Source organism: Prionailurus viverrinus, chromosome D1 (genome assembly GCF_022837055.1).
Source record: "Prionailurus viverrinus isolate Anna chromosome D1, UM_Priviv_1.0, whole genome shotgun sequence".
Classification (NCBI taxonomy): Eukaryota; Metazoa; Chordata; class Mammalia; order Carnivora; family Felidae; genus Prionailurus; species Prionailurus viverrinus.
In genome coordinates, this window is record NC_062570.1 from 55,311,249 (window position 1) to 55,336,099 (window position 24,851).

Consider the following 24,851-nt stretch of genomic DNA (forward strand, 5'->3'; position numbering starts at 1 on the left):
TATCTTAATAGTCATTCAGTTGTTTAACCCAGAGTGTTGCTGAGCACTTGGACTGTGGGGAGGCAGGACCCACTCTGTGGATCGATCTGGAAGGACCAAGCAACGCTGCAGGCAGGAGCCTGGCTGGCTGGGGAGTCTGGTTTGGGCTGTTCCCCTCCTTCTGCTGTGGGCTGGAGCCACAGAGGGAGGGAGGGGAGAGGGCCTCGAGAAAGACTGGGAGGCGGGAAGGCTGAGGAGGTACCTGAGAATTTGTAGGCTTCATAAAACCTGGAGAAGAGCAAGGGCCACTTGAAACGGGCATAATTGACCACATCCTCTTTGACCTTCTGGGCATCAGTTCTCCTCTGGGCATAAATCCCCTGGGGGGTGGGGATGGACAGGAGAGAAAAACCATCAGATAAGCTCTGTCTGGAAAAATCCCATGTTCATGCCCCCAAGCCAGGAACAGCCCTGGAGCTATGGTGTCCTCCTGTGCACCACGCTCTACTCTACCCCATCAGCCCGCAGCCACCCCCATCACTCCACAAGTCCCACCCGCAGAGAGCTCCCAATTCAGCAGTGACAGAAAAGCCCACAATTCTGCCCAGCATGCATGCAACACCCAGAGTCAAGGGTGAGTGGGAGACATCTGGGGAACAGGGACGTGTGTGGCTAAACAGGGGTGTGTGTACTGGACCAGGGAGAGGGAGTGGGGAACGGGCCTGTGAGAGCCAGGTCACATAGAAGTGTAGGCAAGGCAGCCACTGCAAGACTGGGCTGTTGGCAGAAGTTGACAGGTGAACCCGGGAGTCATGAAGACGGGAGCGCAGGGAAGGGTTGGAGAGGCCAGGGGATAATGCAATGCTGCTGGCAAGAAACCAAAGCACTGGCATTTTACTATCTAAAAATATCCCTCGGAGCCCTAGTAAGAACTCGGTGGTGTTGGAGCAGAACTGGATGTATCAACTTGAACTCATGGTACTTATCAGCTATAGACACAAACATGGGCAAAGACCCATGTGTGTGCCAGGCACTGAGAGGACCAGAAGCAGAGCCCTCCCAGGAGCAGAGAGCATTAGGGGATAAGGGGCTTCATGTCTCCAGCCTAATCTCAAAAGGTTCAGAAGAAATGCACGCCCACATGCAAAGAGAAGGGATCATAAAGCAAATGTGGCAACAATGTTACCAACCAGTGAGTCTGGGTGAAGTGGGGGGGTGGGGGGGTGCGGTATACAGTTCTAGGTTCTTGAACTTGCAGCTTCTCCACAAGTTTGAAATTGTCCCCAAATGTTTTTACCACTCTGACTCTAAAAGCCATGTATATATGTGCACTCTGCGAGAAGACTGGCCCGGGGATCTGGGGACCCACAGGCCAACAGGCTCTGGTCCAAGGGAGGGACACAGCTATAGCTTAGGTGTGGGCTCCAGGGGCAGAGCCCAACTCTGTCTGCTTCACAGCTGCACCCCCAGGGCTCAGTACTGTGCCTGACTGTACTCACCCAAAGCAGAACAAGTTAACGAACAATGGCACCCAACCCAGAACATGCCACATGCCGCGTGCATGATGGCAGCGAACACCGAGGAGGCCCGGGTAACGGCAGAGACGGAAGCTGTTTGCAACGTGGAATGGATGGGCTTCAGCAGCTGGCAGGGTGGGAGGGATGAGGGACAGGAAGTTGCCCGGACAGACAGAGGGGTAGAGGGAAAACACGCATCTCTTCTGCAGGGGGGGGGGGGGGGGTTGGAGAGGGGGGCTGGCAGGGGAGCCAGGCCTGGATGTAGAGAGGGCGCAGGGCGGGTTCAGGGCGGAGTGGAGGCTTGTGGGCAGCTCGCCAGGGAAGGCAAAGAGTAGGGTGGGAGAAGTGCATGGGGCGCCTGGGGCAGGGAAGAGGCCGTGTGGTCTAGAGGGGTGAGAGACTGCTGGTCTGTGGAGCCCCCAACCCGGCAACTCGTGTGCCAAGATGACTCTGCTCTTCCACAACCACGGCCAAGAGGCAGGGGGGCCCATCCGTCCCCCTCAGCGGCCAGGCCACCCCTCCTCTACTTGGGCAGCAGGCCCCTCAGCTTGGAAGAGAGCTACTTGGGGCTGGTTATGGGCCTGGGGCCTCAAGCAAGGGGGTTGAGGGGGCTCTGTACCTAAAGTTCCCCAGGCAGGAAGTTGGGCCGGAGTTCTTTTCGGCAGAAAGGAGGATACACTTGCTAGAAGCTCTTCCAGCAGGTGCCAACACTCCTGAGCTGCAGCTCTAGCAAGCGGCTGCTGCCGGACCAGGGGACCCCAATATCCATGGACCCATAGTTTCCCTCATGAAGCTGAAGGATCAGGTATGATCCATCTCTGCATCCCTGGCACCAGCCCAGAGTAGACAGCCTAAGACACGAGTGAACCGACGTCCATGGTGGAGACAGGCTGCTTGGGAGGCAGGAGGTTGAGGCTGCCATCCCGTCTCCCAGCAGCCCTGTGGGCAGACGCATGTCACCAGAGAGCCCCTCCTCCAAGACCCCGCCCTGCCCTCCTACCTTCTTGTGGGCAGCAATGGCCAGCTGGGCCCACTTCTCAAGTGTCTTCAGGGGTGTGATCTCACGGTCAGGGATGTAGGTGGGCACGAGGTTTAGGAGGCGCTCCAGGATCATCTCGGAGCCATAGTCCACAAAGTACTGCTGGGAGGCCAGCTCGGCCAGGTCATCCTCCTAGGTAGGGAGGGGGAGGAAGGTGCTGTTCACACACCCTCGGGAAGCCCTTCCAGACCACTGAAGCCCTCAGAGCCCTGCCTCCTCTAGCTGTTGACTCCGGCCTTTGGAAAATTCCACTCTCACTGATTCCCCAGAAGTTCTTATCTTCTTGGGGGAACCATGAGCTCCCTAGGGGCAGGGTCACATCCCTGCCTTCTCCTGGGTCTCCCAGCACCAGCACAGAGGCACACGAGCTGACCCAGAGAGCCAGCCAGCCCATCGGTAATGGGTCAGCCACCACATTCCCAGCCTGGTGAGTGGCTAGAGCTGACAGTCTTCCCTGGAGAATGGGGGACCTGGGCACCGCTGGTTCTGTCAGAGTGAGGGGCAGGCATCACCATTACCATCTCCATCACCATCACGACCCCACCCTGGGATAGTCCAAGTAGTGAACAAGTCGGCCATGCTGCAAAGGCTTCAGAAGGCCGGATGATGGGTACTGGCCATTTGCCCTTTCTCTGCCTGGGGTGGTGAACATCAGCCCTAGTGATGTCTGCCCGGGGCTCGCCAGGGCTTCAGCAGAGGGGGCAGTAGGAAAAGGCTCTTGGGTGTCTTGAAGGCAGTAGTGTTTTCCAACCAGTTCAAAGCTCAGAATTTGAACAACCGATATAGCTGTACTAAGAATGCATTCTGCCTGAATATCAGCTCACCAACACCAACATCGCCATGATCGTCACCACCACCGTTACCGCCATCAACACCACCATCGTCTCCAACAACACCACTATTGTCACCATCACCAACCTAGCACTATCCTGGGCCACCAACCCACCGTCACCGACACCATCATCATCATTGCCACTACCCTCAGCACCATCTCCACCACCAACAACCGCCCTGTTCATTTCCATCCTCTCCATCTTTATTCCTCCATCATAATCACCAACAGAATCATAGGTACCGTGAGAACCATCATCACTGTCATCAAAGATAAAATAACGTGACACGAGTCTCTCCACATCACTCCTGTCCCTAAGAGGAGACTAAGAGAATATGCGTTTGCAAACTCTGGTCTAAATAAGCAGATCTCTTACTCCTTCACCACAGAGTTTTCTAGACTAACTCAGAACAATACAGCAAGTTCTGAAGCACATACTCCATACCGTGCACCATCACCACAGAGTCACGCTATTCTTCAAAGCCTTTGTTCCTACAGGTAGTGTTAATCCAGAAGAAGCCTCAATCAGGCTAACCTCCACATAAGCTAATGGTGGGTACAGACAGTAACATTCGCCCCAAATTTGGAAAACAGAGGGCTGTGAGCCGAGATTTGCAGTCACTCACCTTCTCACACCTGTACTCCCCGAACTTGACCCCTCGCACCACCTGCTGGTAGATGAGGTTGGTGGCCACGTTGTCTTCTGAGGGGTTGTGCCAGGGCGTGAAGACCTCTTTGCGGAAGAAGAGCCTCCAGGGGGCATTGCGTTCCTGGGCACCCTGCTCCTTGGCATACTGCTCACACTGGGAGATGGCATCCATGACATGGTCACTGCCACTGCCCAGGGAGGACACCTGCAGGTGCAGGGATGGAAAGGTGAGCAAGCAAGAAAGGCCTTATAAAGAGCCATCAGCCATGCCAGCTGTTCTCATTCGAATGGAAAACCGAGGCTCAGAGAGGGGCAGGGACATGTCCGGGTCACCCAGGAAGCAGACCAGAACGGGATCTCAGGGCCCTGACATGGGGTCTGAGTCAGCACAGCCACACAAGTGTTCCCATTTCCTAGTGTAAGCCTTGTGTGAAACTCTGATGGACGGTCACTGAAAACAAGGAGGTATCTGTAGGTGAGAAAAGTCCAGGCAAATGTCCCTGGACCTGCCGGGATAGGGCAGGTGGGTGGGGGGCACATCTGCTGCATGTGACATGTCTGAGTGTGGAGATGCAATCACCCACCCCCAGGCCCAGCCCAGCGGAGAAGGCTCTAGGCCCAGATGTGCCCAGGGAGGCACATACTTCAGGTGGTCACTAACAGGTGAAAGGAAACTACCATGGAAACCTGAAAAAAAAAAAAAAAAAAAAAAAGTCTGTTCCCATTTGCAAATGAGAAAATGGAATCTAGCTAAGTGGCTTCGTGCGCACCTCCAGCCTGTCTCTGCCATGCTTCTTCCCTGGCGCCAGGGGAGGGTTGAATGGGCCCAGGTATATACAACAGAAGTGAGCTCTGGGTTTCAATCTCCACCGTACCGCCCGGTTTTTAGGTGCCCTCCACAGTCCTAATGAATTGGGCAGAGGCGGAGTCACCACTAGCTGAGAGGAAACCGCACTCTGGAAGGTAAGTAACTGCACGAGATTGCCCGAGCCAGTACATGGCAGCACCAGAACGGGAGCCGGGGTGGCGCCAGGAGGGGGCCCTGCGGGGCGGCCGTACCTTATCAAACAGGGCAATGTAGAGGGAGAACCCAAAGCGGTCCTTGAGCGAGATCTTGTCAGCCAGCGCATTGCAGAGCTCCTTGGCCGTGGTCGCCGAGTCGGTCAGCAGGGTCTTGGTGGTCCCATCCATGAAGGTCACAGGCAACATGATGGGCTTCTTGGACTTAGTGGCCTGAAAATGACCAAAAAGTGTTTGTGAGAAGCTTTTCACTTCAAACCAGTTCATGCCCTCTGGGTTCCTGGCTCCCTGCTCCCTAGGGTTTTAGACCTGCCCCAGAGCCTCAGACCCCAGCATCCCACCAGGACATCGCCTGTGCCTGGTCACAGGGGCCCAGAGGACCCTGCAGTGTTCCCTGCCCTGATGGAACCTTTACAGCCCCTGAGGCTGGGCACTGCCACAAACCAGGGGCTTCTGCCCTCACTTCATACAACCATCAGAAGACCCTGTGAAATGAGGATCATTATTGCTAGGTTACAGAGGAAGCTATTAAGACACAGAGGAAACCCCCATCCGACCATAAAACCAGCAGATGGGAGTCACGGTAGGTGCTTGAAGAACCATAGACTCCTAAAGCGGGGGATGTTTCTGGGGCACTGGAGTGCACTGGGGATACACAAACATGCACACGCACATACACACTCGCATGCCTGGGTAGGGTGGGGGGCCACACCTGTAGCTCCAACCAGCTAGGAGGCTGTGTCCGGGTCCCATTGACAAAGGTCCTCCTGAGCCGCTCCTCACAGTAGGGAGCATAGCCAGGCGGTCCCCCGTGGATGAAGTTCCGCAGGTACTGTAGACAGAGGGCCAGCTGAGGGGCCTCCACTCTGGCCTCACCAGGTCTCCTACTTCCAGCCCTTCTACCCACACTCAGGACCTGCTCAAGACCCGGCCAGCCACATCCTCCGGGGCTAAGCCCCACCGCCCTTGGGATCAAGTCCATGTATCTCAGGCTGGCAGCAAGGCCGCCATATTCTGACCCTGTTCAGTCTCAGCCACGCCTCCTGACTCACCCCACACGCCATACCCCCTCTCTTCACCTAGTCTAACTGCTTCTCTTTTTTCCAGGGCCCACCTCCCTGACTCCCCCACTAGGCCAGCGCTTTCCTCCTCACAGCACTGACCAGCTAGGTCAGTCCTGCTGTCTGTCACCTGCTCTGCCTCTGTGTCCCCAGTGCCCAGGGCCTGGCACAGTCAAAAGAGCGGCCTGAGGGGCACCTGGGTGGCTAAGTCTGTTAAGCGTCTGACTTGGGCTCAGGTCATGATCTCATGGTTCATGAGTTCAAGGCCCTCATTGGACTCGGTGCTGACAGCTCAAAGCCTGGAGCCTGCCTCGGATTCTGTGTCTCCCCCTCTCTCTGCCCCTCCCTCACTTGTGCACGCGCCGTCTCAAAAATAAACAATGAAAAAAAAAAAAACTTAAAAAGAAGTGGCCTGAAATCAACCAAAGTGCCTTCTCCAAGACCATAAGTGGAGGGTCCAGGAGACGCTGTTGTCAAATTTAGTCTCCTCATAAATAAAACGTGGCTCAAGGGAGAACAGAGGGAAGGGCTGGGAGCCCGGGAGGAGGGCCAGGAAGAAGCCAGCGGGAGCCGGAGGCCTGAGAGGACAGGCGAGGCCCAGGCGAGGCCTCATTGCCAAGCCCCGCTGAGCTTCTTCCCCTTGCTCTCACCTCTGATACCCTTCCCGCCGCAGGAGGCCCATGCCTCCCTACGCCTCCCTACCTTAACAAACTTCTCCGAGGGAGCAAAGCAGCCCACACAGAGAGACACGAGGATCCAGCCTCGGGCATAGCTGCTCTTGGAGGGGTTGTGAGTGAGCTGCTTGCTGATCTGGCAGTAGATCTCATCCCTGGGTGGGGCAGCAAGGAAGGGAGACTGCGTCAGAAATGAGCCCGGCCCCTCCCGGCTACAGGTGAGACACCCGATCTTGTCCCCTCCTGCTTGCCCCAGACCACCCAGGAGGAGGCTGCGTGGGGCCGACTGGGGAAGGCTGAGCCCAAGGCTCTGCGGAGCCAGTGAAGAGGGCCTTGCTTTGGAGTCAGGCTCATCAGGCACGAAGCATGTTCCTGACTCTAATCCAGATCCGCAGTCAGGGCCCCATGATCCAGAACATGGCGCACATCCTGTTCTGGGGCACAGCAGCCACAGCCAGCGGTGATCACTTTGATGAGAAGTCCAGGCTCCCTCCCTTCCTTGTCCCTCACCAGCTGGGTGGCCTGGCCAGGGGAGTTCACCTCTCTGCACCCCTCCCACAGTCATGACAGCAGGTACAATTTCTACTGATGGCAACCAGAAGGGCAGAAACAGCCAACCCATCTGGGGAGTTTCTCCGGGAGATGGAATGGGCAGGGGATTTGACTTACCCTTGAGATATTTCTGTAATGTTTGAATACAGTATTTAAGCGGCCTTGTATTACTTTTGTAATCAGATCAAAGCAATGAAGGTAGTTTTTTTGTTTTCATTTTAAAGGAAAACTATAATACCTTCTTTACAAGATTTCTGTGAAGAAAAAATGAGCCAAGGCTTGCTTATAAAGCACCTGGCACAGTGAATAAATGCTAGCTGTTGCCTGCCTGTTCAGGGCCAAGGACAGGACCTCGATGACAAAGTGACCACCAGGGGGCACTGCTGCTCTTCCCTCTCAGAAGGGCGGGACTGGGCAGAGAAGGATGGATAATCCCACTCAGTGGTGCCCGGATCTTCAGAGGCCAGTGTCACTTCAAAATTAATTCTGAGGTTGCTAACTTTTTATCATGGCAAATAAGGTCGTTTAAAACACACGATAACACAATCTGCCCGCTATCTGTATCACCGTTATGTCGTAAAACAAACGTAATATTAATATTCAAAAAGTAGAAAGGGTAAAAATCTCAGAACAAAGAACAGTCCTTTAAATAAATCAGATTTAGATTTAGAAACTTCCTTATTTTTCCCATCTCATCACAGACCAGTAAAGACTTTCTCACCTACAGCTAGGAGCCAAGGCCAAGAGAAGGCAGGGGTTGGCCATGGGCCCTCAGAGACGCCACACCCAGGCTTCTGCCTCTTGGCTCAGGGCTCCTGGCACTATGTTCTCTAGGACTGACACCTTTAGGTCTGATGGTGAGATAACTAGGAGGCAGATTCTTGCCCTTTCAACACACCTTGGACAGCTACCCTTCCTTCCTGGAGGCAGGTGGCCCTGGGTCCCTGACTACCTCTGGTGAGGTAGTCCCTGGCCTCCAGCAGCAATGAAAAGATGCCTGACTGGAAGGCAGGAAGTCTGGGAGGCTAGTGATCCCTGGCAAGTCTCTTCCCCTGTCCGGACCTCAGTTTTCCCATTGGTCAAATGGGCTCAACGCCCCACCCAGCCTCATCCTGCCGCCCTCCCAGCCAGCATGCATGAGTTCATGGGGTCGGGTCTCCTAAACGACCATCTGGTGCAGATAGAGTCCTCAGAAAGTCCTGTCTTCCCTCCACTGACCTAGCAGACTTGATTCCTTTATTGCTCCTTGTTACTCTTGGATCATCCCATCTCCTCCCCAACACCCCAGGGACCCGAACAAAGACCTTTCCCGGGCCTGGGCGGGGAAGAAGGCATTCACGGGATTCCCAGGCATGCTAACCATGGTAACCCTGCACACAGGCCTGGGTTGGGTGCACCAAAGGTGAGCAGGCAGGAATAGGTTATAAGAATATAAGGAATAGGCAGAAGATGCATCAGGTAATGAGCACAACAGGTGCCTTGCCATTTACCAAGTGCCTGCTACGTGGGTCCTATCTTACACACTCTCCCGAGTTTGATCTGCCCATAAGCCTATTAGGTAAGTGTGATTATTATTCCCTCTTCACAGATGAAGAAACTGAGGCTCAGGAGATGAAACAACTCTATCAAGGTCACATGACTAGCTAGCAGCAGAGCTAACCCCAGGCCTGTTCGGCTTAATCTGTTACCAAGGTGACAAAGCCACAACTCAGAAACCAAAAGCCTTTCAGGGCCTCTGCACTCCACAGACTGTGGGATGCCTCCCACTAGCCGCTCCTCAGGCACTGACCGGAGCGCTGGCCGCAGGATGCCATTGCCGATGATGAAGTGCAGCTTCTCCAGGTTGGATGTGGGCCGGTCCTCCAGCATGCTATTGCCCTGCACAGTGGACTCCCCGTCATGCAGCCTCTTGGTCACCTGGGCCAGAGGGAGGGGACGAGGCTTGACCCAGGCAGGGTCAAGTGAGGGGCCCTGCCTCATGTCTGAGTCTGCCCACTCCCCTGGAGAGCAGATCCTGAGAATGGCCACATGAGCTGGCTCCCCACCACCGTGAGAGCCCCAGCCCTGTCCTACCCCCGCCCTGTGCAGAGCTGACGGGTCCAGACAGCTGGGCAGCACTGGCCTGGTGCCACACACTGGGGACAAGTTTCCTCTGCAGTCTCCTTAATACCACCCTCCACCCCCTACCCCAGGGAAGCCCTTTCAGCCAGGACAGGGACCTGCTCTTCTGACTCGTAGCAGGACCCCAATCTCTCCACACAACCCTGACAGCCAGAATACACACCCTGGGTTCCAACCGCCCAGTTCCCTGTGAACAGCCCCAAGCCTGGGTTCTTACGGACGTGTTTCTCCTCTCTGGTTCCACACAGCCCACCGTGCCAACCTGCACCCTGCCCAGAGTCCCGGAGCGAGAGCAGGGAGTGGCAGGAACATGCCCCTGCCGGCGGGAAGGCGCAGGAGATCCTCACGTCTATGGGGCACCCACAGGTATCATCCCATGCCATCCTCTCAGGAACCCAGGAAAAAGCAGGCATTTCCCCCTTTGGGCCTTTCAGATACCCAGTGGCAGAGCCGGGATTCCAATCTGGGGCTACGTGGCTATAGGACTGGATTTGAGCCTCAGGTGGGGAAGAGGACAGTGGCAGCGGCAAAGCAGGCTAGGGAAGCCCTGAGGAGGAGCCTGACTCTACTGTAGAGGGGCCTGGGCAGGCTTCCTGGAGGAGGTGACTCCCAGGCAGAGAAGGAGGAACTTTAGGCAGAGGGACTGATGTGTGCAAATGTAGGGACACATGGGAGCCAGTCCCCCTGTGCTGTAAATGCCTGTGTCTGCTGCTCTCCCTGCCTGCACATTCCTGGAGCACAGGGCCAGGGCAGTGCTGCTCAACAAAAGCGAGGTGACTAACTGAGAGTTCAAACAAACCGTTACTGTTAATGCCTATGGGCACGCCCACTCACAGAGAAGTTTGAGGCATCTGAAAGGTCCTTGGGTCAAATGCAACGGGTCCCTGACCTGGCAGGAAATGTCCTCCCTCTCGCCATCTGCCTCTCACCCTCCCCAGCTCTCCAGTCTCCTCTTCTGGGAAGCCCTCCCTGATCCGGCCCCAGTCTATGCTCCCCGCCCTCTACTTGGCACTCCTGCCTGCCCACTAACCCCCGACACGGTCCAGCCCAAGCCCCTGGGAACAGGCTACATCTGCTCCCTTTCCCACTCCCCGTGGTCTCCCCAGCTCAGTCTTGCCCCACCCTGGGCCTCCTAAGGCAGCCCAGGGTCTGGTCTAACCTCCTCTGTCAGTTTGGACTTCTTCTTCAGGGTCAAGTGCACCAGCTTGTGCCTCATGCTGCTCTTCTTCTGCCCCTCAGGTAGCTGGGCCTGCACGACAAACAGGGGTCAGGGTCAAGCACCTGGGCCCAAAGTAAGGATGAGAGCAGTTGACAACGGAGCTATGGCTAGCGGGTTGTGCGCCTCCACACTGACATTTACGTCCACACTGCCCCCCACCAGCCAGCTAATGATGGGAAAACAGAGACCCAGAAAAGTGCAGGCGCCTGCCCAGTGCCTCCCAGTGAGTCAGTACTGGTGCTGGCTCTGACTGCAAGGCCGTTGGTTCTGACACCTGGCCTCATTCAATCACGATCCACGCCTTACAGTTTACAAAACGTTCACACATTTGTTCCCACAAGGGGACAGAGGATAGTGGGGGTCAGGGAGGTGAGGCAGAGGCAAATTTTAAGGGCTCCTTCTGCTGAGAACCCTGAGGATGGGGATGCGGGCGGCCCTCCCTACTGGCCTGGGAGGGACATGGATGAACGGGGGGGTTGGGGGGGTGGTAGCTGGGCCTCACCTCCCCCTCGCCCTGCAGGGCCTGCAGCTCCCTCTTGTAGGTCTTCTTGCCCAGGGTCTCGTAAATCTTAGTCATCACAGGGATCTTCTCACTGCCGTCACTCATGGCGGTGTGGTACTTGGGCTCAGGGAGGTCCCCCATGAAGCGCAGGATGGTGATCCAGACCGCCAGGGCCGCCTGGGGCAGAGCGTGTCAGGGGGCACGGGCACAGGGTACTGCTGAACCATGAAAATGGCCTGGGGGTCTGGGGAGAGGGCTGGAGAGGACCACAGGAGGGCTACGGGGCCCGGGGTACCAGGGTGAAGTCAGCCCTAGTCCCACCCCCGGGGACCTGCCATCTGGGCGCCCGCGCAGCCCCAGCCCTCACCAGCTGGTCGCCCTCATCATCGTGGTACAGCAGCGGCTGCCTGAGCGGCCGCCGGGTATAGGTGTGTGTGGTCGTGCCCTGGAAGTAGGTGGCGGCGAACTTGGCGAATTTATACTCAGAGAGGTCCTCCTCATCCTCGTCAGGCAAGGGCAGGGCTGCGTCCAGGTCCTCCTCCACCATCTCCCTGCGCCCGCGCTCCAGGTCCTGAGGAAGCCAGAGAGGTTCCCTGCCACAGACCAGACTCGGGCTGGCCCTGCGGCCCCCCAACCTGTCCCTGTGGGGCCAGCTCTTCCTCCACAGGGTGGAACACTGCCATCCTGTTGCCCAAACAGAGTCTGGCACGTGGTAGGTCCTCAGTACACGGATGAATACAAGTTTGTGAATGAATAAAAGTTGGGCCTGGAGAGGGACAGTGACTGGCCCAAGTCTGCATGGCGAGCTGCTGGCCGGACAGGTCAGGGGCTGCATGGGCCACATGTCTTACTGCTGCCCTTTGTGCCCAAGGGTCAGGGGGACTTTAAGGCAAACAGGCACAAAAGGACGGAAGGCCTGTCCCCAGCCTGGTACCTCGAAGCCACTAGGTGCTTGGCCCTCCTGGCCTGGCAGGCCGCCTGAAGTCCCCAAGAAGCCAAACATCTTGTCCACCATGTCCGAGTGGTTGATGGGCTCATGGCGGGCTCTCTCCATCTGCTCCAGGAGCTCCTTCTTGCGCCGAGCCTCCTCCTTCTCCTTCAGCTCCCGCTCTGCATCCTCACGGGCCAATTGGGCCAGGCGCTCCTGGGAGTTTAAGAGGAAACAGAGGAGATGGCCTCGGGGAGCACGCCCTCCTCAGGGAGCCCCAGAGAGCCCCCGCAGCTGCCAGGCCTCAGTCCCGGCCTCCCCCCGGGCCCTCCTGACTGCTGGGAAGGACTGAGCCTCCAGCCTCTCTATCCTCAGCCCCACCCCGCCCAGCCCTCAGAATCCAGTGCAGACAGATGCCCAGCACTGGGCCACAGAGAAGCCTTGAGACAAGTCCAGAGTAATCCTGCCTGCCCGTCAGGGCTTAGCTGGGAACCACCTCTTCCAGGAAGCCTGCTCATCCCTCCCCCGCCGGAGGGGACCACACCAACCCGGAAATCCCACAGCTGTTGGGTTGAGGTTCTAGACCAGCGCTGTCCAATAGAAATATAATGCGAGCCCTGAATGGAGTAGCTTTATTCAAAACAGTAAAAAGAAATAGGCGAAATCTATTTTAATAATATATTTTAGGGGTGCCTGGGTGGCTCAGTCGGTTGAGTGTCCAACTCTTGGATTTCAGCTCAGGTCATGATTCCAGGGTCATGGGATCGAGCCCCACTTCAGGCTCTATGCTGAGTGTGGAGCCTGCTTAAGATTCTCTTTCTCTCCCTCTGCCCCTCTCCCCCGCTCGTGAGCTCTCTCGCTCTCTTGCAAATAAAAAAACACGTATATATTTTTATTTAACCCAATAGTTCTAAAATATGTCAATACGTAATTAATATTTAGAAAATAGTACTGAAATACTTCACGTTCCTTCTTTTTACTGTCTTCAGAAGCTAGTATATATTTTACACTTAGAGCCCTTGCCATTTCAAGCACTCAGCAGCCCCATGCGGCTGAGGCTCCCGTACTGGGAGCTCTCGCTCCGGCTCTGGCTTTTTATCCTTGTTATCTCCCAGCTAGAAAAGGTGATGGGCATGGCGCCTCTTACTCTGGAGCCACGGCCCCTTGTCCTCAGGCCTGGCACGGGACCAAGCACCCGGTGCACGGATGAAGGCAGGCTGTGTGGACAGAGGACAAATCACCAGTGCTGTTGAACCAGCGAATGGACATCTGAGGTCTGGGCCACTCAGCTCACCTGATGCTTGCGTTCGGCCTCCTCCTTGGCCTTCTTGGCGCTCATCTCCTTCCGGAGCTTCTCCTCCTCTGCCAGCCGCATTTTCTCAGCCTCCAGACGCCGCAGGTACTGAGGGAAGGGGCAGCCACGTGGGCACCGTCACAGTGCTTCCTGCCAGCTCTGGCCCGCGCCACCCTGAGTTCTGGGACCGGGAGCAGCTCTGCCAAATAGTTTGGCAGACGGGGAAACTGAGGTACCTGGAACTCCCCCAGGTCACACAGCAGGTTGGGGACATCGGTGGCTCCCGAAGCCAAACCAGCTTCACCACAACAGTGACTGGGCCCCGGGCCCTGCCGTTGGCTGGGAGGATGGAAATGAGAGGTCGATCCCAGCTGTGTGCATTCCCCACAGGAGGCATGGTCCCAGGGCCCCTCTGCAGGTGTCGGTGTAGGGGGGACCTGCCTGCCCGGGGTGGAGCAGCACCCCTCAGGGCACACAAGAGCTGTGGACTCACTCGAAAGCCCTCACCTCAGCCCTGAGGCGCCGGTGCAGCCTGCGGGCGATCATGCCCCGGGCGTAGGCCTGCACGGTGAGCACGGCCCAGAGGCGGTGGCGGAAGGCCTTGCGCACCAGGTAGGCGCGGCAGCGGGCCTGGAACCCGATGATGCGCCGGCGGGCCAGGCGGTACTTCTGGTGCAGCTTCCGGGAGCGGTGTAGGGCCTGCAGCCGCAGGAAGCCCAGCCGCATCTGCAAGGACACGGACCGGCTCGGAGCCTGCTGCCCCGACCCCAGGCTGACCCTGGCCACAGGACAGTCGCCGCGCTGGGCTCCGCTCTGACTGGTGTGCCCCAAAGCTCTGTCTTCTCTCAGACTAGGTCTCCCCAGAGTTAAGCTCTGTTTCCTTGCAGACAGAAGTTTTCTAGAAAGAGGACTTGGCTTCCCTTGAGGGTGCCCCCCCCCCCACCACACCCAACGAACCCCCGTCCTCAGACCAGGAGCTGGTCTCCTTCCTGTCTGCCTCCCCGGCCCTAGGTCCGGACTGCAGCCTGGCTGCTCTGCAGAGACCCATGTGACACACCCGCCACCAGCCTCCTCCAAGCTAATGACCCAGGTGCTCACAACCCATCAAAACATTCCAGAGGAAAAGTGTCAAACTTTGCTGACTAGATGAGAAAAGCCGCAAGAAGCAGAGTTGGACTTCGGGCTGGAGGAAGAGTAGGGGCCAGCCAGGGCAGTGGCAGGAGGCCAACCAGGCCCCGGGCAGGGTACGTCCTGCTGCTACGGCAATGGGGCCAGGTTCAAAGGCCTCGCGAGGCAAAGAGCAGCCCCCTGGGGAGGCTCACCAGCTCATAGTTCCTCCGGCAGTTGTGGCCCCGCCAGTGCCTCTGGATCAGTGTGGCAGCATTTTTCAACTTCAGGAAGTTAGATCTGGAACAGCATACAGAAGGATGTCAGAGCAGAGAAATCGTGCCCAGAGGCAGCCAGGGTACTGGTAGGGTTTGGAATCAGGAGAGTAAGGCTGAGCCCAGCTCTGTCTCTCCCAGCCGCGTGACCTTGGGCAAAGGCATATATACCTTCTCTACGCCTCACCTTCCTCGTCCGTAAAATGGACACAAAAACACCCGCTCTTCCTGCCTCCTAAGTTTGTCACATATGCCTATTAAGGTAGGCATTTAGGAGGTATTTACTGAATAAATGAATAATAATAAGTAAATAAGATAAAGACTAAAAGCTTGGATCACTGTGAACATTGTTTGTTACTAACTTCCCCATTTTAGCGATGACGAAAGGGAGGCTCAGTGAGGTTGGGACAAGAGCCCACGTCTTCTGACAGACTCTGAGCAAGCACACTGCTGTCCCTTGCACACGTGAGGCAGCTTCTATAGGACGATAGTCACCTTTGACCTGATGGAGGACAAAGAGACCACACATCACACAGCAGGTGTCTGCCGAAGGCAGAAGTAAGTAACGGAGGGGAGGGTGGGTACGTCAGCGTGTGAGACCATCAGCGAGCCAGTATCTGGATGTGCATAAGCAAATGAGCAGCTGTGGGAGGGGATGGACAGATGGACGGACAGAACTGATGGAAGAGCAGATGGCGAGAGGGAGGGGGTAACCAGATGAACTGCTAAAGGGGCAGGTTGTGGGTTTTTGTGGAGCCGCAGTCACACTCCAGAGTCAGCCCTGCCCGTGTGCGAAGTGTCACAGCTGTACACATGCCCCTCACGTGGAAAATGGGACACACGCTGTAATTTACGAAACCTCAAATTTCCTCTTTGGGAAACTTCATCAGGCACCCGAGACACGGGACTGTCCGTGTGTGTGCCTCGGGTGTCCACGTGTGCTTGTATGGAGGGCAGTGGACCGTTTCACTGGGCGTATGTGGCACAGGTAGGTGGGTGTGAGTCACGTGTCCGTGCGTTCATCGGTGTTAGCATGATCGCATGTGCATGGCATGCATGTGCCACGTGCACGGCACGTGTGTATGGCACACTCATTCCTGTGTGCGTGTGTTTACTCCTAGTGTTCATTCAGGGGCACAGAGGTAAGCCAAACACACACACATCTGTATGTGAGCCGAGGTGGGCGAGCTGGTCCCGGCACTTACCTGTCTTTGAACCCCCGGATGACTTTCTGCAGGAGGATGACTCTGTCGGTGATGGCCTTGTCCCGTTCCACCTCCAGCAGCATGTCGTGGTGGTCCTGGAGTGCAGAGCTCCTAAGCAGTGCCCTCCCCTTCACAGTCCGGGGCTGAGGCCCTCCCCACACAGGCCCTCCCTCCCTTCCCTCAGAGCTCCCTGCCCTGCTCTGGCCCCATAGGACAGCCTTCCACAGACGCGGCTCTTGGTTGTTTCCTGGAGGCCTGGCGGCAGGGTGGGACAAATGGAGTAGGAGGAGCTTAACCGGACTGGAGGGGTCAGAGAGCCTATCATTCACACACTGGTTTCATCCCTATGGCCATCTCTGCCCAAGCCCCCACTCTTCTAAATGTTTATTTATTTTGGGGGATGGGGTGAGAGTGGAGAAGCTGAGAGAGGAGAGAGAATCCTAAGCAGGCCCCACGCTCAGCATGGAGCCCAACACGGAGTTCGATCTCATGACCCCGAGACATCAAAGCTGAAATCAAGAGTCGGACACTTAACCGACTGAGCCACCCAGGTGCCCCCCACACCCACGTTTCTAAAGGTCTCCGTCACGTGAGCGCCTGACCTGGGCCAGACCACTGCCATTTAACTCCTGGCCTCTGTCACTCCTGCTCTGGCCCTCCTCCCTCAGGGAGGAGCCCTCTTAAAACACAAATCTAATGGTGACCTTAAAATGACACCTCGGTTCCCAGGGTCAAGCCGGGTCTTCCGCCCGGTACTCAGGCCCTCCATAACGCAGGCCCTGCTGACTTCTCTAGGCCTCTCTTCTCCTCACACCCAGGCCCCCAACCCTCCCTCCAGTTAGACAAAACCTCGGACATTCAATACAGATGAATCGTTGTGTCACTCCATGTGTCACCACAGTGCTAAGTGCTGGGATGGGGCTGCAGTGAACAGGCAGACTGGGGCCCTGCCCTGGGGATGCTGAGCCTCATGGGGGAGCCACACCCATCAGATAATCCCAGACCACCTCACTGTGCACAGGGTCTAGCAGGCTGTCTGGAGGAACGAATGAGAAGTAGGTGTCTAGGCTCTCGAAACAGTGGCACATTTCTGAAGAGCCCAGGGAGGTGAGAATGGGACAAGGACGGTCCTCAGAGCTCTCTGGACACCATCGTGTTGCCCGCTTTCCCTCACTTCCCCACACAGGCTAGAAGCCCTGCTCTCGGCTCCAGGTCAGTGAACCACCTGGGCAGCTCACTTCTCCTCTCCCTGAAATGGGCGTAGCAGTCCTACCTCCTAGGGCTGCTGCGAGGACTACACAAGGTCATGGATAAAAATGGATAAACGGCCCCGCCTGGCACAAAGGACGAGCTTTCCGGATGGCAGTGATTCGCACAGGCAGGGAACAGTCGGCAAGGTTTTCTGACGAGGGGAAAAAGGCTCTGGGAGATGAAGGGACTGGCCCACAGCCCCTCAGCCAGGGCGGAAGTAGACCGTCAGACCCCAGATTCTCTCCTGCTGGTAGCTCTCCCGCAACTGCCCGGGCCCCACCCTCCCAGCAGAGGAAGCAGCCCTGCCCATCACCCAGGACAGCCAGAACTCTAGTACAGCGGAAATGGAAATGGGGAAGGCGGCGGGCCGGGAGCTCACACTGTCCCTGCTGCAGCTGTGGAGACACGGCCAATTCCCAGCAAGCTCTACCCCAAGGCCAAGACACCCGCGGCCTAGCTTCCGGCTCCCAGCCCTGCCCCCTCCCAACTGCCCCATCGAGCTCCAGGTGCTGCTTAGGGAGGGTGGGAACAGGCCCCGAAGAGAGGACAGAGGGGGTGGCACGTGGTCTGTCATGGCCCGGGTGAACCCTGCCTGGCAGGAAATCACAGGAGGGGGCCTAAAGATACACCCAAGAACCCCACCCCCTAAACACATCCCATTTTACAGCTGGGAAAACGAGGCTCAGAAAGGGCCAGTGACTTGTCCAAAGTCCCAGGGCGGGCAGGCAGCCAGCCACAGGGTCCTGACTGAATCCAGGCCTCCCTGGTGAGCCACCTCTGACCTCACCCCCCAGACGGTCTTAAAATCCATTTCCCCTCCCCCACAGAGGAGGCTGAATCCCACGTCCCCATCACAGACTGCAGAAGACCACCGAGGCCCAGCACAGACCCACCTGACAGAACTCTACAGAGGCCCCCGGGACCCTGTCCCCGCCGTGATGGGGAATTCACATATCCACGAGACAGCCAGAGATAGCGGCTATGCTCACCTTCAGGAAGATCTTGGTTTTGCCAATCTGCCAGTCGTCATGGGTGCCCAGCACAGCCTCGGCCATGCGTTGGCATGTCCCCCGAAGGTCGTCCTGGGGGGTGCACAGGGAATGGGCAGCCCCACCAGTGAGTGACAAGGCCACCCGAGTGTCCCTTCCAAGACCAGGAGGCAGGACTCTGCTCCAGGTTTGCACCAGACTTGCTGTGTGACCCTGGCCGGGTTCTGCCTTCTCTGACCCTCAGTTTTCTCCCTAGCTGGGCAGAATGACCACAAAACCCTCTCCCGTGTCTAACGTCCGGGGCACACGTGGCAGCCCTGGTCTCATGCACTACATCACGTGTGTGAAGTCCATGCCAGCTGAGCCCCCGGAAGCCCTCTACTGGCTGATCCCCGATCTTCCCCACCATACCTGAGGCGGCCGGGCTGATGTCACGCCCAGCACTCTGTGCCAGTGAGAAAACCAATGCCCCTGCCCAGCCCAGAGCTGGGACCCTCCCTCCTGCCTCCTCTGCCCCCCAGCCCTGTACCTGCTTGTAGGCCGGCTTCACTCCGGGCAGCAGCACCCGGTACCGCTCTACAAACTCCACGAAGCTGTAGCGGATGGGGTAGCCGGCCCGGCGGATTCGGATGGTCTCCATCATCCCTGAGTACCGCAGCTGGCGCACACACAGGTGCCGGTCGAACAGCTGCCGGGCACGGAGCCAAGGGCGTCAGCACCGGAGGCTCCTGCTCGGAGCTCGGCCCCACTCGGCCTTTTCCCAGCCACACAACAGATGAGGAGCAGCGGTGGGCCGACCCTAGATCTGCAGTTTGAACTCACTTAACAGCACAAAATGAGACCCTCGCGTGGGACGAGTCTCATGCTCTGGGGGCACAGAGGAGAGACAGCTTAACTCCCCTTGGGATATCTCGAGGGGACTTCCCGGAGGAGGTGGTCTTTGCTCTAATCCTGTCAGGAAAAAAGGCACTGGAGGAGGCAGGGTGAACGCATGCAAAGGTGTGAAAGCCTAAAAGTGCAGGACATGCTAGGGAACTTCATGGAAACGGAGGAAACTAATCCATGCCAAGGTTATGGTTGTACAGGTGCCGGGTGCCTTGCTCAGCCCCAGGGGGTACCCTTCATATAACAGCCATGGTAGGTTTGCAGCTATTCAGACGACTTTCTGGCTGCTGGCAGTAAGGCGCCCTAAGGAAGAGACACTCTTTTCTCATTGTCACAAAATCATGTTTGTGACGGCAGCAGGTTGTAGAGGGACTGAGAGAGCCTCAGAGGCCAGGCTAGGGAGGCAGCAGGGAGTGACCAGGTCAGAGTTGCATTTGAGACCCACTGGCTCTCACTGCAGTCGGGATGGGGACTGGAACAAGGAGGCAGGAGACCAATGAGAAGGTCCTGCTGCTAAGGTTCAGGTAACAGATGCTGAGGTCTGGGTCCAGAGAAGGTTCTGGAAGCATCTGAAAACAGGAGAGTGGGACCCAACTGCCTTGGCAATGCCCTGGCCTCATTCCCCCCAGACCTCCTGCCCTAAAGTGGGAGCTCTCTGTGACCCTCCTGCCCCTTCAGACCCAGTCCTGGGACCCATGGGGGATGGGCCAGCCCACCCTGGGAAATGTTTTCAGGCAGGAGGCAGGACCAGCACATAGCTGGCTGGCTTCCGCCACCTGTTTCCTCTCCCTTTCCTCTCCCTCCAGGCACTTTCCCTGGCCCAGCCCTGGCCTCCCTCCTTCCGTCCCTCCCCAGACCCCTCAGGCCCCAGCTTCCCCCTGGGCCTCTAAGAGCTTTGTGGTAAACAACACCTCCCAGAGCTGTGGAAGGAGAGGGCCTGAGTAAGGGGTGGCCAGGCTCCCAGCTCTGCAGCGTCAAGTCCCTTAGCCTCCCTAAGCCCGCAGTCACACGTCCCAGATGTAGAGCCATAACGGTCCCTCCTTCAGGTCCCTCTTTCACAGGCTATTGGGAAGGTTGAATGGGGCCATGGAGAGAATCCGGCCCACGCCGGGCACACGGAAGGAGCCCGATGTTATTCAGCAGAGTCAAAAATGAGAACCTTCCCAACCAGTCAGAGGAACCTGGGAAGGCTTCGAGGAGGAAGTGGTGGTTGCCAGGACCAAAGGAGAAGGGGCTTTCAAAGTCAGGGCCACAACAAGAACCGAGGCTGACTCCTAAGGGTCTCCATGCCTATTGCACGAAATCCCCCAGGAGATGAGCCCAGCTTAAAGGCGGTACAGGATGTGAACCTGTGTCAAGCCCACTGCAGAGTCCAGGCTCTTTCCGGGGGACGTGCTACCTCCAGTAAATTGGAACCTGTTCTGTAAACCCCTCAGATGCCCTGCCATTCCCCAAAGAAGACAAAGTCTCAGCCCAGCCCCTCCAGCTGCCCCAGGATGGTCCCTGGCTGCCCCAACCCGGGGACCAGGGTCACTTACCATGGGCTTCTTGAACTCATTGGGCTTGATGCAGCGCACGAAGAAGGGCTGGCAGGCACCCAGCGTGCGCATCAGCAGCTCCAGCGACCGCTTGAATTGGCTGCTGAGTGTGGGCGAGCGCTTCCTGGTCTCGGCGCCCTGGGGGGGACGGACCACGGTGATGGGAGGGGCTGACCTGTGCCCCCTAGGCCCTCCAGGAAGGGAAGCAGGACGGGAGGTCAGCAGGCTTAGGGCCTGAGGGAGAGCCGCCATGGCAAACGGTAGCCTGCTTTGGGGTTTTCTGTGACTGGCCTCCCCTGACTGGTGCTGGATCTTAGACGCACCCCTTGGGACGCCCCTCTGGGACCTGAGCCTGAACGAACCCTGCCCCGGGAGTGGGGAGCCCTGGGTTCCCACAGGAGTTTCTGGGTGACTCTGGGCAAGGCCCAGCCCTTCTCAGACTCCACTCTGCCTTGCCGGGAATGAATGAGTAGCCTAACTTGGTCACCTCAAGACACCGAGGTCCTCCCTCGAAATGGGTCAGACAGACCACCTCCTAGCTGTGTGATCTTGCGCAGGTCACTAAACAGCACTGAGCCTGTTTCCTACCCGGGAACAGCGCCATCTAACTAGCGGATGGGGCTGTGACAAGGGTGGGCACAGAGCTTGTCTCGGTCAACAGCAGCCTGGGAACCCATGGGTGTGTCGGGCACTGCCCTCTTCCCTATGGGATTAGCTGGTCAGCAGCAGGCCCAGATAAGCCTCCTAAGAGGGCACACGGCTGGCCTCCCCCCAGGCGGCCCTGAGGCCCAAAGGCTCTGAGCTCCAGCAGCTGCTATCCGGGTGAGCTACCAGCCCCTGCCCTGTCGGGGTCCCCCTCTCAAAATACTGTGAAATGAAGCGAGGGTGCTGGGGGGAGGGCCTGGTCAGCAAACAGGAAGTGGAACATCTCAGGCCAACACTGAGAAACCAGACCTAGAAATCAGACTCAATTCCAAAGTATTTTGATGTTACTATATTCCTGCCCTTTCATTTGCACGATAATTTATTCGCGAGCTTGATGATTAATGTAAGATCATATATATTCAATGAGACGTAATTTTATCCGATATCCTATAGTACCAACAACCAGGGTAAGACGTGTGAGGTGTGGGGAGGGAGGCAGAGGTGTGTGACACATACGAAACTCAGACCATATGCCCCAGATGGAAATAGAGCTTGCCGAGAAACCACAAACATTTGCTTTTCTGAAATTTGCCGTGGTTCCATTTCATTTCATTTGGAACACATTCTAGGAGTTTTCCAAGGGACGCCGGGGAGTCTGTGTTGAGGTAGGGTGAATGTCAGGTCTGTGACACCCATGACCGTCCCGGGACCTGATCCAGCCACAGCACCGGATGACCCAGGACTCAGAGGGGGAGATGTCTGGGGTGGGCTTTCCCCAGCCCGCATTAGAGCCCCTGCCCTGAGTGCACACACAGCACACGCACAGACCCACGCCCACGGCAAACCCTCTCTTTGGTTTCTGTCACCACTCTGGAACTATTTCTTTCTTCCCCGTTGGGCTGTGGGCCTGGTGAGCACAGTCAGGTCTGCCTTGTTTTCTGCAGGGGTCAGGGGCCTGCCACAAGCAACAATCAGCAACGCTTCGCTGAACTGGCTCCTGGTGTCCGTAGGCTCCCAGAAATGTCCACTTTCCAACTGCTCAGGCCAGAAATCTAGGCGCGGTCCCCAACTCCTCTCTCATATCCACTGCGCCAAAAATCTTATTGGCTCTACCTCCAAAATAGATCCAGAATCTGACCCCTTCTTTCCACTTCCTCTGTCATCAGCGGTCCAGCCACCAGCATGCTTCTCTCAGATCACCACAACGAGCTCCAAACCGGTCTCCCTGCCTCTGTCCCCCACACTCCACACCTCCCTCCAACTCCAGTATCAACACAGCAGCCAACTGAAGCTGTTAAAACACAAATCCACTCCTATCCGCCCAACACAAAGTCCTGCAATGGCTCCCGAGCCCCTCACGAGGGCTGACAGTGTCCTTCAGGATCTTGCCCCAGTTACCTCTGGTCTCTCTACCACCCCGCCCCCTCCCTTCTAGCCACCGCAGCCTCCTTGCTCTCCCACGATGCACCAGGCAGGCTCGGGGCTTTGCACCTGCCGTTCCTTCTCCCTGCAGGGCTTCTCCTCCAGATGCACACGGCTGGCTCCCCCACCTCCTTACCAGCTTCCCAGGAGGCCTTTCCTGAGCCCCTTATTCAAAATTGCAAAGCCCTACCACTGGCATGTTTCCTTCCTCCATTTGTCTCCATTTTACATATCCCTGTCTGACAACCACGTATTATGCTTATTCATCTGCTTATTAGCTATTTGCCCCTTCTGCCAGAATGTAAGTTCTAGGAGGACAGAGGATTTATTTCCGTTTTATCCGCTAGTCTGTCCCCAGGACGCAGGACGTTGTCTGGCATAGAACAGGCACCCCGTTCATGTTTGTGTCTGAATGAAGGCGCGTAAATGGGAGCCGAGTGTAGAGTCTACTCCCGCTTCCTGGCTGCCGGGGTTTCTGATTCAGTTCTATCACACTGAGGGGAATGGCAGTCCCTTAGGATATTCATGGTTTCTGAGCTAATCCGCAGACCTTTGGAAATGGGGTCAAGGTGGGAGCGGAGAGTCCACAGCTCAGTGTTAAATGACTCCACAGAGGGGATCCGAGGGGCAGACGCCAGAGCACGACGTGAGCAGGACTGGGGAGACGCAGGCGGGAGAAGCCACCTGCGTAAAGAGTGAATAAGCGTCCTGTGGACTCAGGGCCCGGGGACGTGTGACTGGGGTTAGACATTAATCAGGGTGCACGATGCCCTAGAAGAATCGTGGTCCTCAAGGCTCAGCTGGTCCCTCCAGCAGCAAAGGCGGGGGTGGGGCTGCCCAGGGCCACTTGGGGAGGCAGACACAGGAGTCAAAGGATGGAAATTTGGGGGTTGGAGACAGGCACAGGACGCATGTTCGGATCACCGGAAGGAGGTGGCGTGGGCTTCTACCCTGAGAAAAGCATAGTCATCGATAAACTGTGACTGGATACTTCACACCCCACCAGACTGATTTCCGGGTCCCTTTTGCAGATCTATCATGTCTCCAGCAATGACAAAACGTATTTTCTTTCTGAGGGGCAATGCTCACAGAGACAGCATTGTGCAGTGACAAAGAGCAAAGGGCTTGAAAAGCTTCCCATTAAAAATTTAAAAAATAACAATAATAATAAAGAAATAAAAAAAAAGCTTCCCGTTAGCTCTTGTGTGCGACTTTGGACAAGTTCCCACACCTCCCCGAGACAGACCTGGGTCAAATTCCTGGGTGTCACAAACTGTGTGACCTTGAGCAAACACCTTGGCCTCTCTGGGCCCCAGCTTCTCTACCTGCAATGGGGGGACCATAGCAACTGCTGCCAGGGCTGCTGTGGGGAGTGAATGAGGTGGGAAGTGTAAGTGGGTAGCTCCCAGCCTGGCCCAGAAAAGACTATACAATCAAGATCAAATTTGTCACTGCTGTGTTCTAACTCTGTGCTCCAAAACTCCCTCAAGAGTGTGCCATTTCCAGGGGCCCCAGGGTCTTTCTCTTGGGCCTCCCCACAGTTCCTCAACAAGTGGGTTCTAGTGCCCAGGTCCAGGGGAAGAAGTCCCAGAACAGGAAAGTTTGTGGAGAGGCTCCCAGATAGATGCTTCCAGGTGCTTTGGAAAGAGAGGAGCGGAGGTAGGAGACGAAGTTCAGTGGTGTTGCAGGACTGCCTACGACCAGGAGGAAAGGCTGGGCCTGGCAGGGGTAGGCTGGGGACCAGCGGAGAGGAGGAGAGAGTGGGAAGAGCCCAGTGCCACAGCTATCCCATCAATTCTGCCACCCTGTGACATGTAGGCCTCGGGGTGGGGATGGCCAAGTGCAGAAAAGCTTCCGGTGCCTAGGGTCCCCACTCTGGCGGGGGCCCCACACTCGCCCTGTCAGCAGCTGGGCCACAGTGTTGGCTGGGAGGGGAGGGTCCCGGGGCCAACCCACGGGCAGAGGACAGAGGCCACTGTCCAGTCACACCCCCTGCTCCTGATATGCCAGACGCCCTTCTCCGCTGCTGTGGCTCTTGGGAACGGTTTTGGAACTCTACGAGGCACTCAGCAGTAGGGGGATGCCAGACATGCAGGAAGGGAGACTCAGCATTAAGACCAAGTGTGGGAGGACATCGGTACTAGGCA

At 56.9% G+C, this 24,851-nt stretch overlaps 1 protein-coding gene across 3 annotated transcripts in view; it reads right to left on the bottom strand.

Annotated features, from left to right (window-relative positions):
• MYO7A (myosin VIIA) overlaps positions 1–24,851 on the bottom strand; it is an 85,121-nt gene that overhangs the window by 16,952 nt on the left and 43,318 nt on the right. For all 3 annotated transcript variants that reach the window (XM_047878445.1, XM_047878444.1, XM_047878443.1), the window contains 18 exons: positions 20,638–20,775; positions 18,744–18,902; positions 18,215–18,307; positions 15,975–16,069; positions 14,710–14,794; positions 13,895–14,113; positions 13,388–13,495; positions 12,100–12,309; positions 11,533–11,736; positions 11,166–11,342; positions 10,604–10,693; positions 9,113–9,240; positions 6,800–6,926; positions 5,749–5,868; positions 5,076–5,249; positions 3,994–4,221; positions 2,497–2,667; positions 242–359 (listed from right to left, as the gene is read on the bottom strand). In XM_047878445.1, the coding sequence (XP_047734401.1) occupies positions 242–359; positions 2,497–2,667; positions 3,994–4,221; positions 5,076–5,249; positions 5,749–5,868; positions 6,800–6,926; positions 9,113–9,240; positions 10,604–10,693; positions 11,166–11,342; positions 11,533–11,736; positions 12,100–12,309; positions 13,388–13,495; positions 13,895–14,113; positions 14,710–14,794; positions 15,975–16,069; positions 18,215–18,307; positions 18,744–18,902; positions 20,638–20,775 (2,644 nt within the window). The remainder of the gene's footprint in view (positions 1–241; positions 360–2,496; positions 2,668–3,993; positions 4,222–5,075; positions 5,250–5,748; positions 5,869–6,799; positions 6,927–9,112; positions 9,241–10,603; positions 10,694–11,165; positions 11,343–11,532; positions 11,737–12,099; positions 12,310–13,387; positions 13,496–13,894; positions 14,114–14,709; positions 14,795–15,974; positions 16,070–18,214; positions 18,308–18,743; positions 18,903–20,637; positions 20,776–24,851) is intronic.